This window comes from Gopherus evgoodei, chromosome 3 (genome assembly GCF_007399415.2).
Source record: "Gopherus evgoodei ecotype Sinaloan lineage chromosome 3, rGopEvg1_v1.p, whole genome shotgun sequence".
Classification (NCBI taxonomy): Eukaryota; Metazoa; Chordata; order Testudines; family Testudinidae; genus Gopherus; species Gopherus evgoodei.
The window spans coordinates 202565-218629 of NC_044324.1; the positions used below are offsets into that span (position 1 = coordinate 202565).

Here is a 16065-nt window from a genome sequence, read left to right on the forward strand (position 1 = left end):
AGCAATAGCCCTTTCCATGTCTCCCCGACTCCTAGGGGGGCAGCATGGGGCCCCTCTCTGCCCGTTGCAGCTGGGCCTGCAGAGACCAGCCCTGCCCCCACTCTGCTACCCCCCTGGGGAGCTCTCCCTCCCCAGCTCTGGGGTGGAGGGACACTGAACTTGCTCAGCCCAGCTGCCTCCCTTGTGGCCAAGGGGGGAGCAGTAGGGGTTTGGTGGGGAAGGGGTGAACCTAGTGACACCCCTCTGGGGATAGTCTCTCCCCCGCCCCCCGACTCCCAGGCAGGATCTCGCCTTGTGGCTCTGACTGGGCTCTTTGCTCTGCAGACGGGGCGAGTGCTGCTGGGAGGCCCTGGAAGCTATTTCTGGCAAGGTAAGTGCCCCCACCCCCTGCCATTGCCCTACCCCACTGTCTTTCCCCTCTCCCCACCTGCTACCGCTCTCCCCATCTTTTCCCTGTTCTGCCCTTCCGTGGGGTACCACTCCTTCCCCTGCCCCCCCCCAGTGCTGGACTCTCAGCTACCTGCCCCATCTCCCCACAGGCCAGGTGATCTCAGCCACCCAGGAGCAGATCAAGAAGGCCTATTACCCCGAGTATTTAATCCTGGGCACCCAGGGGCAGCTGCAGACACGCCAGGCTGCCCCCATTTATGATGACAGCTATCTGGGTGAGTGCCCCGGCTGATGGGGGAAGGTACATTCTGGGTGAGAGAGGGGATCGCTAACTGTAGAGCGAGGGCCCCCAGTATTTGGCGGGTTACCCCTTCTAGGTGCCTGTGGGAAGCGAGCTGGGGATCTTGGCCCAGCTCCCAGCAGACCGAGGCGCCTCTCTTGCAGGTTCATGGGCAGTCTCGGGCGGGGAAGATGGGGAACTGGGCCTGCTCCCCAGGCCTGGGCATAGGCACTGCACCTGGCCATGCTGCCGGCTTCAGGGGCTGAGACTCGAGTGCTGCTCCCCAGTACCAAACGGAGAGATGTTCCCAAAGCCAGTCTCACTCGCCAAGTGCCCTACCCGCAGGGGTGCATTGTGATATCTGCCGTGGGCAAGGGAGATGGGGCAGGGGTATTCCTCGTGGGGGGGCATGGGGGCGTTTCTGTTTATAGCTGGGGAAATGGAAGCTGTATTACTCCCAAGGACACGCAACAAAGTCAGGAATAGAACCCGGGAGTCCTGCCTCCCGGCACCTCCCACAGCTCCATCCACTAGATCCTACTCCCTGCCCAGAACTGGCAATAGAACCCAGGAGTCCTGACTCCCAGCCCCACCCTGATCCAACTACTAGATACCAGTCCCTGCCTCCCAGCCCTCTGCTGCTCCCTGGCGCTTTACAGACAGTAACTAAGGGAACGGCTCCGGGGAGCCCCTCTAATGCAGACTCGGCCTATGCCTTGTCGCAGATGGGTGAGTGAGGCATGGAGAGGGACTGAGGCTTTCCAAGGTCACGGAGCCCCCGACCCCGTCACCCAGTGCCCCATCCCAGGAACTAACCCCTCTCTGGGGCAGAGCAAAGCAGCTGAGGAATGTTTCTGTGTGGTTCCCTTTTAATCCATCAGCCTGTCATTGAGAAGCCAGATCCTCTTGCCCAGTGTTGATATAGGGCCTAACCAAAACAATGGGGACAGAAAGGCCAGGGGCTGAGTGGTGCCGGAGCCAAACCCCTCTGCTCCTCTCCCCATGCAGGATATTCTGTGGCCGTTGGTGAGTTCAGCGGGGATTCCACTGAAGGTACTGCCATTCTTGGCTCTCTGAATGGGGGGAAGGGAGAGTAAATGCTGCAGCCCCCCCCCAAGTTCTGCCCCTATTCTAACATCCTGTAGACATGGCAAGGTCAGTCCTGGGCCAGAACAAGTGCTGGTTGGAGCCCAGGTGCTCTGAAGAAGCAGCTGCTATGGAGGAGGCTGAGCTGACGCTCCTGGGTTTGGCCAGCTGGGATAGGAAGCTGCATAGGGCAGGCTAGCTCCCACCGTGGGGCCTGGCTGGGCCCAGCGTAAATGGCAGAAGTGAGCATAACATGCCACCCTGGGTGGGGTTCGAATCCAGCACCTCCAGGGCCCTGCCCTTGAGCAACCGGGTAGGCTGTTACCCTGGTGGGCAGCCACTATTACATGCTAACCCCATGTTACATGAGAAATAGCCGGATAGCTGAGCTGGGGGAGGCTTAGGGGTTGGCTCTGGTTCGATCTGCCAGTCCTCCCGCATTGAGACAGTGAACTAGCCACCAGTGGGTGCAGGGTGGCCGATGGATTGTTGGACTCTGCAGATCTGAACCCCGGCTGGGCTGGGACTGGAGTTTGGGCTCTAGAATTCTCCCCCCACCACGCCCCCCATGTGGGTGAACTGCTTTACCCTGGGATGTGGCGTTGGACAGCCCAGGGTCACACCTGCCTGGGGTGCTGGCCTGGCTTTGTCTGTGTTTCCATCCCACCCCAGCATCCCACAGGCTGAGCTGCCCCCAGGGACCCGCCCGGAGCTAACGGACCCGAATCTCTTTGCTCCTTTGCAGACTTTGTGGCTGGCGTTCCCAAGGGAAACCTGACCTACGGCTACGTAAGATCCTGAGCTGGGGCAGTAGGGTGGGGTTCCTCCCCTGGGGCCAGGGGAGTCCCCCGTCTCTCCAGCTGGCTGCACCCAAATACCCCAGGTCTCTTCTTTTCCAACTACATCTCTGCTAGACTGGGCCCTCCCTCCGTTTGCCCTGGGAGCCCCTCACACTAGGCTGGCTCGGGCTGTGGCTCCCAGTGCTGCTGCACCCCCCAGAAGTGAATGGTTTGGCCCCATTCTCCTACCCCTGCTCTAACCAGCTTGGCTTTGCCCCACCCACCAGGGGTGTCAGCAGGGTGGGGGGGGGGAGCGGGGCGGGACCCACGGTACAAGCTCCCCTACCCCCAAGCATGGACCTTGCTAAGCCCCACAGTCCTGCTGATTCGGTCATTTCCATAGTAACTAACACACTGCCCCGGGCAGGGCTGAGGGCACGTCTACACTGCGATTAACCACCCAGGGCTGGCCAGGCTGGCTGACTCAGACTAAGGGGCTCTTTAATTGTAGGGTAGATGCTGAGCCCTCCCACCTTACTGGGTCAGACATCTGGGTGCCACCCCAAGCCCTGAGGTCTGCCCTACAGTTAAACAGGTCAGCTGGCCTGGCAGCCACAAGTGCAACATAAACGTACTGTGACTGGGCGAAGCCTGAGCCAAGGCCAGGGGTGAAGAAACGGAGGGTGGAGATGGCGTGGAGGAAGTAGCGGCCCGGTTCACCCAGGGCTGTGTGGTCACTCCCACGCATGTGACCCCATCGTCCGCTCTGTCGACATCACAGGCCGTTCCTGTGACCTGCCCGGGAATCCTACTGTGCCACAGAGTGACTGCCCAAGCAGCTCCCGAGTCCTGCCCCTCCCCAAACTCGCATGGCTTAAAGATGACAGGGGAGGTTTTAGAGGAGAAATGAGACTTAGCACCCTGGATTCTGCTCTCTGCTCTGGGGGGAGTGGGGTCTAGTGGTTAGAGGGTGCATGCATGTGTGTATGTGTGGGTGTGTGCGCGCCAGGACTCAGGACCCCTGGATTCTGCTCTCTGCTCTGGGGGGAGTGGGGTCTAGTGGTTAGAGGGTGCATGCATGTGTGTATGTGTGGGTGTGTGCGCGCCAGGACTCAGGACCCCTGGATTCTGCTCTCTGCTCTGGGAGGAGTGAGGTCTAGTGGTTAGAGTGGGGGTGGGGCCGAGAGCCCAGGACTTCTCTCAGACGTGGTTTCCCATCTATAACGTGGGGAGGACGCTTAGCTGCTGTGGGCATCGCCCATAGAGCCCCTCAGAGAGGAGGTGCCAGAGAAGTGGGAATAGGATTTTTACCTGACGAAGTTGCAAACACCGAGTGAGGTCCCCCAGCTAGGCTCTGGGTCAGCAGAGCAGTGGAGTGAGCAGGAGCCACCTGGGCCAGAACTGTCCAGAGGAAGTGAATAGAAACCACCTGGGGGCTGGGACGGGAGTGAGTCCTGGTCAGAGCAGTTCTGCACTGCGGGCTTGGGACGGGGACTCGGCAGCCAAGCTGTGACCTGGGTTTTCTCTTGCCAGGTCACTCTCCTGAATGGATCAGACATGAAGTCCCTGTATAACTTCTCTGGAGAGCAGGTGAGCAGGATGCACCAGCCACATAGGCCAGGTCCCTGTGCTTGGCAGGGCTCTTCTGTCGTCTGAGCAGGGCTTTGGAACAAGGCCACCCCGAGGGAACGAACGAGCCTCATGGGCAGTGGGTGACAGGTGATGCCCGCTAGGCTACTTGCTGGATGGGAGCTGCTAGCTCTTCCCAGGGGGAGGGGCACGGCCCTTACCCAGACCGTGTGTCACTGTCCCGGAGGCGCCCCTCGGTAGTACCATGGGGGTGCTAGAAGTGCTTCCATGTTGGAAATAACCCTGTCAGCAAGGAGAGGAGGGTGAATAATCTCCTGCAGCATGGGAAAAAGCCCCTTCCCCAGCATTTGTGCCAGTGCCCGAGAAACAGCAGACGTGCCTCCCGAGCCAGCCGGCAAGGGGCCCGTTGCTTTCTTGGCGCGTGGGCGGTGTGTTAATAGAAAGATGGTCTCGGGATCACTCTCCCTGGGCTGGTGGCCTCATGGCCCCAGCAGCATCAGCTGCCTCTGTAGAGGGGTGACTTTGGCTGCATCCCTGGCTGCAAGGGGCAGAGCTCAGGGCAGCGATACTGACTGCAGCAGCTGGGCCCTGGCCCTTCGCACGGCCCTTAGCAGCTGGGGATGAGATGGGGAGCTGGCGCCGTGCGGCGTTGGGTCCCCGAAGGCTCGGGGTGTCTGCACCAACACTGGGGGGGAGGGGGAATTTGCCCCCTTGAAGGGGGTGGGGGACTAGAAAGGGAAGTTTTGAAAATCCCTTTGTCATCCTGGCAGCGTCCCTGTCTCAGGCCAAGATCGGACACACCAGCTCCCTGCCCCAGCCCCCTGCTCACCACGGGGAATCAGCCCGGAGCCCCTGCTTCACCCCGCCTGCTGCAGAGTCAGGACCAGCCCATGGCTAGGCCCAACTGGCCCCCAGCTCCTGGCCCCCAGCCTCTCATGTGGGCCCCGCCCTGGGAGGTTTCCCCACTTTGGGAGGGCAGGGAGTGGGGGGAGAATCCATCCGGAATCTGTAGCCTAACTGCTGAACCCGGTGCTCCCTTTCTCCCCCCTAGATGGCAGCCTACTTCGGCTACGCGGTGGCTGCTGCTGACGTGAACGGTGACGGGTGAGTGCAGGGTCCTGCTAGCCGGGGTGTGTTGGTGCTGTTACTGGGAGGTTTAAGGGGGGCAGTTGGGTCAAGCAGGGAAGGTCTGGGCTGTGTTAAGGGGGTGGGGATCCGGCATCGGAGGCATAGCAGTGTGTGGGGAAGGGGAGGCACATGGGGGCCTATGTAGTGCATGGAGGGAGGGGGCAGGACTTGGAGCCCGCTAACCCACTAGCATCTCCTGTCTTAGGGGATGGGACAGAGCAGCATCCCTGAGCCCAGTTCCTCCCCACACACACATTCTGGGTCACACATTGGGAGAACCCCCTCCACCCCCAAAACCCTTCCGCTTCATTGCAAGATATGGCCAGCTGAGAGACATCCTCTCCCCCACCATGGCCATACAGTCACTACCGGAGCTGCTGCGGGTCTAATGGAGCAGGGGCTGGGAGGCAGTGGGGCCAGGGGGCTGTGTGTTAGCAGGGACCAGGGTGTGTGTGAGTGGGAGCAGGACCTGGAGGGGTGTGTGAGCGAGAGCCTGGGGTGCTGCATGGGAGCGGGGGCAGGAGCGGTGCCAGGGTTTCTGGTGCCCTAGGCAGAATTCGGGGGGTGGCATTTTGTGCGCTCCCCATGGGGCACGTGGAGCTTCTGGTTCTGCTCCCATTGCGCCGCCGAAGAAGGACCCTCCGCCGAAATGCCGCAGGCGACAGCGGCAGTCATTGAGCTGCTCAATTGCCTGCCACTGTTTTCCGTGGCGCGTCGGCAGAAGATCCTTCTTCGGCAGTGCAACAGGAGTGGAACCGGAAGCTCCCGTGTGCCCCGTGGGGAACGCACAAAAGGCCACCCGCTGAATCCTGGCACCCTAGGCGACCGCCTATGGTCGCCTAAATGAAGTGCTGGCCTGGAGCGGGGGCCAGGGTGTGTGTGGCCGGGAGCAGGGCCTGGGGGCTGTGTGGGAGTGGGGCGTGGGGGCTGTGTGGGCAGGAGCAGGGCCCGGGGGCTGGGCGGAAGTGGGGCCTGGGGGCTGTGTGGGAGTGGGGCCCAGGGTGTTTGTGGGCAGGAGTTGGGGCCAGGGGGCTGTGGGCAGGAGCAGGTTCCAGGGGGCTGTGTTGGAGCAGGAGCCAGAGCATGTGTAGGTGGGAGCGGGACCTGGGCGTGTGTGGGTGGGAGTGGGGCCCAGGGTATGTGTGGGTGGGGGCAGAAGTGGGGCCTGGGATGTGTGTGGGTGGAAGTGGCAGCTCCTCTCCCCTCTGAGAAAGTGGTTGACCGCAGGCCCAGATCTGATTCAAACACACACACTCTGCTCATGCACAGCCCCACCCAACTCATCCCCCTGCATGTTCACCCCCCCACACCCAACTCATCCCCCTGCATGTTCACCCCCCACCCACAACTCATCCCTCTGTGTGTTCACCCCCCACACACAACTCATCCCCCTGCGTGTGCACATATGCACCCCCCCACCCTCGCACGCACACCTATGCACACACCCTCTATGCTTACACACTCAAGGCTACAGGAGCCCCAGAGGATCCTAGCCCCTGGGTCTCGCTAGGTGAAGGGGATAGAGTTGAGTGGCAGTGCTGAAGCCAGGGGGTCGGCTTCTCCCCAGCCTCATGGGGGAGTGGGCAGCTCAGCTGGGGCTGTGTGGCCTGTTCTTCCTAGGCCGAGCCTGCCAGCGGGTTAGCAACGCGTGTGACGGAGGGTTGGGGTTGCAGACATCTCCCTGCTGGGCTGCACCTTCTGTTCACCCCTGGCAATGACTCTGGGTTTGTCTGCACTGCAGTCCGATAACCGTCCCTGCCACTGTCTCAGGCTAAGGTGCTGGTTCACTAGCTCTGGGACTCTCCCACCTCGCAGGGCCCTAGAGTCCAGGCTCCAGCCCGAACCCCAGGGTCTAACCCTCAATGAAACAGCCCCTCAGCCTGAGCCAGCTGGCACAGGCCAGCCATGGGTGTTAATTGCAATGTAGACATACCCTGTGGGGAAAGGTGGCCCTCTCTGTCCTCTCCTGTGAGTGTTAACTGGCTGTGGAAGAGCTTTAAAAACTCACATTAAGTGGCCGTCCTTAGGTTTCAGTTAACATGACACAGATTTTTAAAAAAAAACTTTCTTCCCAGCTGTCAGGGTGAGAGGCTTTATAGCAAACAACTGTTCGGGTTCTCCAGCTTGTAGGTGGCAAGCCCTGGGACAAATGACACCTTGCCCAAGTGGGCACTGGGAAATCAGGGCTCCTGGGAGGGAGTGGGGTACAATGGCTTGGAGCAGGAGTCGTGTGGAGCGTCAGGACTCCTGGGTTCCAGTCATGTCCCTGTAGCTCCTGACACGGGTGAGTTGGGGCCAGGAGGAGGGAGGTTCTAGGTGGCTCGTGGGCCTGGTATGGGGGGAGGGATTGTAGGCGAGTGAGTGCACCCCACAGTGGCAGCTCCTCTCCCATGGGGCTGGGCTTGGCTTCCTGCTCTGGCATGTGGGGTTGCAGCAGGTTGCGAGGCCCAAAGGGGGAGCCAGGCTCAGCCTTTGGGGCAGGAGCCCCCACTGTGGGGTGAGTGTGAGGTGGTCTCACTCTCCAAACACCCATGCACACCCCAGGCTCCTCTCCGCCCAGGGCCAGAAACAGGGCTGTGGACGAGCTGGCTGCTGGAGCATCAGTGTGCTGTGACTGTGGCCCTTGGCTGAACATGTCGTGGAAGGGCGAGTTACCCACTGGCTTGGGAGCCCTCGGTGCCCCTCTGGGCCTGTCGACTGCTCTAGCACAAGCCCAGATTCTAAGCCCCCGGTCTCTCTCTCTCTCTCTCTCTCTCTCTCTCTCTCTCTCTCTCTCTCTCTCTCTCTCTCTCTCTCTCCCCTCTACCTGAAGCCTGGACGACCTGCTGGTGGGCGCCCCGCTATTCATGGAGAAGACAGAGGACGGGCGGGTGCAGGAGGTGGGCAGAGTCTACATCTACCTGCAGCAGCCCCACGGCATGGAGCCCAATGCCTCCATGGTGTTGACCGGGCACCAGGAGTTCGGCCGGTTTGGGAGCACCATCGCCCCGCTGGGAGACTTGGATCAGGATGGCTATAACGGTTAGCGCACACGTGTGTGATTGTCGCCCCCTGCTGGCTGCAGCCGATGTAGGATTTAAGCTAGGCGTGTGTGCCGGGTTAGTTTGACCACTCCCTGCCACGTGTCAGGGGCCCGGTGCTGGAGCCAGAGCGTGCAGGGTCTGGCTTCTGGGATGACGTGCCCCCTGCAGGGTGGAATTACCAACTCTCCTGTTATTTCAGCCCCGTCAGTAGCTACCAGAGGCAAAAATAGCTCAGGGAAAATCGTAAACGCAAGTGCAGACACAGGGGCCTGAATGCCAAGCCCCTTGGGATGGGGGGGCAGCAGCTGCTGGGGGGTGTAACAGTCCTGCTAACCTCGGAATCCTTTGCAGGTCCCCGCTGGTGGAGCATCAGCCACACGTTGCAGCTGATGCTGGGGGTTCATTTTGTTAGGTCCTGAAGGGGCTGCTCACCCCATGTGAGGGATGGGATGGGAGTGGGCACCTGGCTGGGCAGTGGCTGGTCCTGCTCGGCGTGGCTGGCCTGCTCTGCTAGGCTATGAATGTACAGGAATCTGGGTACCTGATGCCCACTAGCCTGGAAAGGAGATACTGCTGGCCTGAGCCCCACGGGGCGTGGCAGGGGCTGGCCTCCAGGTGCTGTTGTTCTGAGTACGTGAGCTTCCTGGGCCACCTTAGACGAGCAGCTGTCAGGGGTGAACTAGTTCTGCCGAGCACTGGCCTAGGCGACCTAGTGAGGTCCCTTCCAGCCCTGTGCTTCCAGGAGGCTAGGGGTTGAAAAGCTACTTATCACACACTGAGCTGTTCCACTGCCCGTGCTGCACTCCTGAGCCGCCCCTCACCTGGGGGCCAGGCTGGGAGCTAGATCTGGTCTGTGGTGACTGGAAGTCCCTCCCCAGCCAGCTGTTCAGGGTCCCCCGGGTCTCAGCCTTGTTCTCTTCCATGGCAGCCTCAGCGCCCTGTGGAGACCCAGCAGCCCTCGCCCACCACGGGCTGGGCAGGGAGGGCAGGCTTGTTAGATAGAAACCAGAGGAAGGGTCGGTCCCTGCAGCCCTCACTGCCCAGCATTGAAAGGGACGGCTCCACGGATGAGCTTGGCTCCTCGTGGCTGGTTGTCTTTCCCAGCCGTGAACCCCTGGGTCTGTTTCCCTGCTGCCTGCACTGGGGGTGACGGATGGGAGCGGGGTCTGGCTCTTCCAGGGTGCCTCACGCCCTTCTGTTGACCTTGGTGTTTGCCTCCCCCTAGACGTTGGCATTGGGGCTCCCTTTGGCGAGGACGCACAGCAGGGCACGGTGTACGTGTACAACGGCCAGGCAGGCGGGGTGAACGCCCAACCCTCCCAGGTCCTGCAGGGGCACTGGCCGCACAGCCGCTCGCCCGACTTCTTCGGGTTCGCCCTCCGCGGAGCCAAGGACCTGGACGGAAATGGCTACCCAGGTGAGGGCTGGTCCAGGGGAGATTTGGCACCGCCCCCTGTGACTGCCTGGCTCTCCAAGTGCCCACGGGAGGTGAGGTGTCAGCCACCTGGTCCCTGGGAGACGTGGCCAGCATCATGGCCCTGAACACAGATCGTGCCCAGTGCCTGAGATGGCTGCTTGGAGGCTGCACTGCTCCCTGACTCCAAGAGGAGGTGCTGTTTCTGGCAGGCTCCATTCCCTTGCCAGCCTGTCTGTCTCTCCATCCCAGGTTGCCTCTGGGCTCCCCATTCTTGCCTCCTGCACCCTCCCCTCTCCCAGTTCTAGCACTCAGTGTGCATCTGGGACGAGTGCTGCTTCTAGTGCCTCCTGCTGGGATGCGATGCCTGGCTCTCCCTAGGGGAGAGAATCCAACTGAGATCTGCTGGGCTAGCGCAGCTGGGTGGGTCCCTGGGCCAGTCTGAGGTGCTGGGGGAAATCTTAGTGCCAGTTGGAATGGTGCTGAGTGCTTTGGGATAACCTGCCACTCGCCTGCCCCACTTCCTCCCATCCCCCTGGCAGCGAGCTCCCTGCTCGCTTCCCCTGGAGAATACCTCGCCCAATCCCCCTGGCAGTGAGCTCCCTGCTCACTTACCCTGGTGCAGACCCTGTCCCGTCCCCCTGGCAGCGAGCTCCCTGCTCGCTTCCCCTGGAGAATACCTCGCCCAATCCCCCTGGCAGTGAGCTCCCTGCTCACTTACCCTGGTGCAGACCCTGTCCCGTCCCCCTGGCAGCGAGCTCCCTGCTCGCTTCCCCTGGAGAATACCTCGCCCAATCCCCCTGGCAGTGAGCTCCCTGCTCACTTACCCTGGTGCAGACCCTGTCCCGTCCTCCTGGCAGCGAGCTCCCTGCTCACTTCCCCTGGAGAATACCTCGCCCAATCCCCCTGGCAGTGAGCTCCCTGCTCACTTACCCTGGTGCAGACCCTGTCCCGTCCCCCTGGCAGCGAGCTCCCTGCTCGCTTCCCCTGGAGAATACCTCGCCCAATCCCCCTGGCAGTGAGCTCCCTGCTCACTTACCCTGGTGCAGACCCTGTCCCGTCCCCCTGGCAGCGAGCTCCCTGTTAGCTCCCCTCTGGTGCACATCTACTGTCCCCCTAGCAGTGAGCTCCTGCTCGCTCCCCTGGCACAGGGGATGCACAGTGCTGATGGAGTCCTGCCCGTATGCTGCTTCCCCTTCTCTGTGGGCTCTGACTCCTAGGGGGGATGTCCTGCCGCGGGGTCCAGCTCATCTGTGTGTGTATTTGCCCTGCAGACCTGATTGTGGGCGCATTCGGAGTGGATACGGCCGTGGTGTACCGGTAGGTGCTGTTCCTCTCTGTGGGCTCTTTCCTGGGGATTTCGGGGCTGGTTCCGGGAGCCCACATTGCAAGGGTCAGCAATGCCAGGCCTGCCCTCAGCCATGGGTTGTGGGAATCTAAAGGCACCACTGCCCCAGCTCACCATGGTGTTTCTGCACACCGGGGCCCTGTGCCCACCTGAACTTCTGTCCCTGCCCCCGGCTGGAGGTTACCCAAGTGGCGGTCCTCTCCAGCCAGCTTGGAACTTGTTTGCTAGAGTGTCAGTAACATTGGGGGATGGCATGGGAGCCAGCCTGAGCTACGGGCATCCTCGGCTCCTGGCTGGCATTGCTTTGGGCATGGTGGGGAGGGGAAGCAGCTGCTCTGGAGAATTCTTGGCCCAAGTGGAGCAATCTGGGGCCAGATCCTCTCTGGTGTGAATGGCCCAGCCCCATAGAAGCATGGGGCTGATTGAAGCCAGCCAGGGAGCCAGCCTCTCTGCAGGCAGAAGAGGCAGCATCCAAGCTCTCTGGCCCCATTTCCCGCCATCCCTTTGGGGTCAGCCCAGTCCCGACCCTGCTTCGGTCCCTCCAGGCTGTGAATGTAGCATGTGACCATCTTCCCTGTCGTTCCTGGCCCCTACCGCCCCACACAGAGGTCGCCCCATCGTCTACGCCAGTGCCTCCCTCAACATTTTCCCCGCCATGTTCAACCCTGAAGAGCGATCCTGCACGCTGGAGGGCACCGACACCCACGTGGCCTGGTAGGTAACGCGCCTCCTTCGAGATCTGCCCTGCCGGCGGGGGGCAGAGAGCACTGGGTGGGGCTCAGGGCCTCCCTCCGAACAAGTGTCGCTTCCATAGACTTCTGACGCAGCTTGCCTGGCTGTGAGTCCCAGCTGAGGTGACTGGCTGTTGGGTTCTCCTTCTCTTCTTGTCCTGCACAGCTGTGTCTGTGGTTAAATAGCTGCTGCATCCCACCCCAGCGGTGGCCGCACTGCAGCTTGGGGTGGCGGGGGGGAGCGTTCCCTGTGCGTACCGTGCATGAGAATCCGGCAAGGCAGACGGCCCCAGCCCCGTCGGAGGAGCTAAATGGGTGGCAGGCGAATAGCGTCTGCTTTTAGCCTGTTTTATGAACTCAGCTGCTGGAGCTGGGCTCACTGAAACACTGCCAATGAACTCAGCTCTGAGGGGACGCCCCCCCGCGACAGGCCCCTGGGTGTAACCCCATGTAGCTGGATGTGGCGTGTGTGAGTTGCCCCCTGCGGCTTGTTGGTCTCACTCCAGAGGGCTGGGGGGGGGGGGTTATGGGGCCTGGGCCTGCTGGGGGTTTGTTTATAGCAAGCTATTTATCCGTTGCTCAGCAACAGGGGCTGATGGCCGCCTGCCCTCCCTTTCCATGAATGAGCGATTGTGAGGCTCTTGCAGCCGGCTGGAGGGAGCTGGGAGGCTGGCTGTCCCGGCCAGGAACTGGGGCTGCAGGCGGGGCAGCTAGGGGGAGGCAGCGGCAGGCACTGAGGTAGGGGCGGATGGGGGGAGAAGGTGGGGAGGGGGATCGGCACTGGGGGTGGGGAGGGTTGGGGGGGATCAGCATTACAAGGGGTAGGGCGGCAGGAATGCCTCAAGGGGCCAGTCAGGTGCTGCTCCTGAGACCCCCTCTGTGCTGTAGCAGCCTCCCACCCCTGCACCCTGGGAAGGATTTGACCTGAAGAATCCCCCAGCTCTGATTATGATCTTGCTCCCACCTCCGGGATTGCTTGCCTTGGTGTTAACTATTAACCGAGGGTTGCTGGTGGTTGCTGCTCACACCTGCACTGAGGGAAGGGTACGAGACAGGGATAGTTCAGTAACTTCAAGGGGGGGGGGGTTTGCTGGAAGCAGGTGTAGGGATAGGTCAGTAACTCCATGGGGGGGCTGGGAGTGGGTGTAGAGATAGGTCAGTAACTCCATGGGGGGGCTGGGAGCGGGTGTCGGGATAGGTCAGTAACTCCATGGGTGGGGGACTGGAAGCGGGTGTAGGGATAGGTCAGTAACTCCATGGGGTGGGGGACTGGGAGCGGGTGTCGGGATAGGTCAGTAACTCCATGGGTGGGGGACTGGAAGCGGGTGTAGGGATAGGTCAGTAACTCCATGGGTGGGGGGCTGGGAGCGGGTGTAGGGATAGGTCAGTAACTCCATGGGTGGGGGACTGGAAGCGGGTGTAGGGATAGGTCAGTAACTCCATGGGGGGGGGACTGGAAGCGGGTGTAGGGATAGGTCAGTAACTCCATGGAGGGGGCTGGGAGCGGGTATAGAGATAGGTCAGTAACTCCAAGGGGGGGCTGGGAGCGGGTGTCGGGATAGGTCAGTAACTCCATGGGGGGGGGACTGGAAGCGGGTGTAGGGATAGGTCAGTAACTCCATGGGGGGGGCTGGAAGCGGGTGTAGGGATAGGTCAGTAACTCCATGGGGGGGCTGGGAGCGGGTATAGAGATAGGTCAGTAACTCCATGGGGGGGGGGACTGGAAGCGGGTGTAGGGATAGGTCAGTAACTCCATGGGGGGGGGACTGGAAGCGGGTGTAGGGATAGGTCAGTAACTCCATGGAGGGGGCTGGAAGCGGGTGTAGGGATAGGTCAGTAACTCCAGTGGGGGGGCTGGAAGCGGGTGTAGGGATAGGTCAGGAACTCCAGTGGGGGGGCTGGAAGCGGGTGTAGGGATAGGTCAGTAACTCCATGGAGGGGGCTGGAAGCGGGTGTAGGGATAGGTCAGTAACTCCATGGAGGGGGCTGGAAGCAGGTGTAGGGATAGGTCAGTAACTCCATGGGGGGGGGGGGCTGGAATCTAAGGGCTATTTGGAAGCAGGTGGGTCCCACTGGGAGGCGGCAGCCCTGGAGCTGTCACTGGCTCTGGGGTAACTGAAGATCTCAGGGTCTGGGTTCAGGAATCCAAGACTCTCCCCCTTGGGTCTAGCTGTTGCCATCCTTGGGGCAGCCCAGGCCTGGTAGGAGCACAGCTTGTGGCCATAGCCCCCGTGCCCATTCCCAGCCCTGCCAGTGACTCTGGCTAGATCAGTTCCCTGCTCGGTGCCTCAGTTTCCCTGTTGCACCATGGGGAGGGCATCTCTCTCCCTCCACCTTCCCAGAGGGGTGGGTAACTAAGGGAGGGCAGAGCATGGGACTTGGGGTCAGGACTCCTACGTCCTGCTCCTGGCTCTGCCACTGACCACCTACGCTGACAGTGAGTTGCCAGGTCCGTGCAGGCTCCCGCGCCATTGCCCCCATAGTGGGTCAGCCCTGCCCCTGCGCTGGGTCTGGCAGGGCCCTGCCAGGCGTTGGCCTGCCCCCCGCTCATTGCATGTCTGTCTCTTCCGTCTCGGCAGCATAAACCTGAGCTTCTGCCTCAACGCCTCAGGGAAGCACGTGCCTGACTCCATCGGTGAGTAGCGAGCTCGGGCTCTGGTCAGAGCAGCCAGGAGCCCAGTGCTGCTCCCGATCTTCCCAGAATCCCCTGGTCTGGGGAGTCTCACTGTCCCGGGGCACGGGGGAGCCAGTGGGGGCATGTCCGTCCTATTGTGGGATAGGTGAGTGGAGCAAGGTGAGGGCGTGGGTGAGAACACAGGATTCATCTTTACTTCCTAACCTACTTTGTAAGGTTTCTGTGCGCTGTTAAACAGCTGCTGAGCCCTGCCCCAGAGCTGGCTGCATGTCAGTGGTGGGTGAAGGGCTCCCTTCTGAGGCCAGCTGGTGCCTCCGTGAAGCGGGGAGGGAGTTAGTGGGATGCTGCCGAGGCCTGGAGCCAAGACTGCAGCGCTGCCCTGGCCCCTGGGCTTTCCACTCACCCTGGCCTCTCCTCCCCCCGACAGGTTTCACTGTGGAGCTGCACCTGGACCACCTGAAGCAGAAGGGGGCCGTCAAGCGGGCGCTGTTCCTGCACTCCCGCCAGCCCCACCTGGCGCAGACCATCCAGGTGCACAACGGCGCCCTGGAGGAGTGCAGGGAGATGAAAATCTACCTCCGGGTAAGTGGGGCAGCACAGCTGAGAGCCGCAGCCCTGCACTGGGGTGACCCACCTGATCTCCAAGGGGTGCAGAGCCAGTCCTCGCCCGTGAGGAGGGTACAGGGGGTTCGTTGGGGAGGCTGGCAGACCTGTGGTTCTCTCTGGCTCCCCAGCCCACCCTGCCCAGTGTCCCGAGCTCTCACGGCCACGGAAGGTCTGCGCTGGCCAGGCTGCCATGGCAGTGGGGTGCCCCGGGGATCCCGGCCAGCACCAGTCTGTGCTGCTCCTGAGCACTCTCTTGTCTCCCCAGAATGAGTCGGAGTTCCGCGACAAGCTGTCCTCCATCCACGTGGCGCTGAGCTTCGGCCTGGACCCGCAGGCCCCAGCAGACGCCCATGGGCTGCAGCCCATTCTCAACTACCTCACCAAGAGCTACATCGAGCGGAAGGTGTGGAGGGGGGTGAGGGGGGCAGAGACTTGCTGTTGCCTCCCGGGGGGCTGGTGCCGCAGTGCCCCGGCTCTTCTGTGGCGGGTGCTGAGGGCTCCTTGTGGGAGGCTGGCATGGTGGCAGGGCCTGGCCAGGGGTAGGGGAGCCCCAGCTTGGATCTCAGAGCCGGATTGCCAGCCTGGCTTTGTCAGCAGGGCCAGGTCCTGAGAGGGAGGGATCAAATCGGCATCCCCAGGGCCGTTTCCCTGGGGCTTTTCTGCCTCCTGTGCCCCTGGGAGGTTCCCTGGAGCCAATCTCACCACGAGAAGGTGCCTCTCCCCAGGCTGCAGGCTCCTTAGCACCCCCCTTTGGAGCCCGCAAACCGGAGCCCAAGTGCTTCCCGCCCTGTTCTTTCTCTGACTGGCCCTGGCATTGGGGGTAGGGTAGGCAGAAATGGACACCCCCCACCCCCACCACTCTGCTTCTAGCACTGCCATCCTCACCCCCTGATCAGGAGCCTGATGCACTAGTGGAAGTGATGGGGCCCAGGAGGTTCCCCATGTGTGTGCACCAGGGGTCTTGGCTTTGTGGTCCCCCAGCTCTCTGTGGGGCCCTGGCTGGCTGTGCTGTCCCATCTCCTCTCCCACCCCCCCATGCCCCAGGAGCTGAGGGG

At 61.9% G+C, this 16065-nt stretch overlaps 1 protein-coding gene across 2 annotated transcripts in view; it reads left to right on the plus strand.

Annotated features, from left to right (window-relative positions):
• The window catches only part of ITGA5 (integrin subunit alpha 5), a 49932-nt gene that overhangs the window by 19855 nt on the left and 14012 nt on the right, over window positions 1-16065 (plus strand). For both annotated transcript variants that reach the window (XM_030554385.1, XM_030554386.1), the window contains exons 6-18: window positions 325-370; window positions 540-665; window positions 1679-1723; window positions 2502-2545; window positions 4069-4125; window positions 5177-5229; window positions 8066-8274; window positions 9502-9693; window positions 10965-11010; window positions 11645-11752; window positions 14349-14404; window positions 14832-14986; window positions 15276-15413. In XM_030554385.1, coding sequence (XP_030410245.1) covers window positions 325-370; window positions 540-665; window positions 1679-1723; window positions 2502-2545; window positions 4069-4125; window positions 5177-5229; window positions 8066-8274; window positions 9502-9693; window positions 10965-11010; window positions 11645-11752; window positions 14349-14404; window positions 14832-14986; window positions 15276-15413 — 1275 coding nt within the window. The remainder of the gene's footprint in view (window positions 1-324; window positions 371-539; window positions 666-1678; window positions 1724-2501; window positions 2546-4068; window positions 4126-5176; window positions 5230-8065; window positions 8275-9501; window positions 9694-10964; window positions 11011-11644; window positions 11753-14348; window positions 14405-14831; window positions 14987-15275; window positions 15414-16065) is intronic.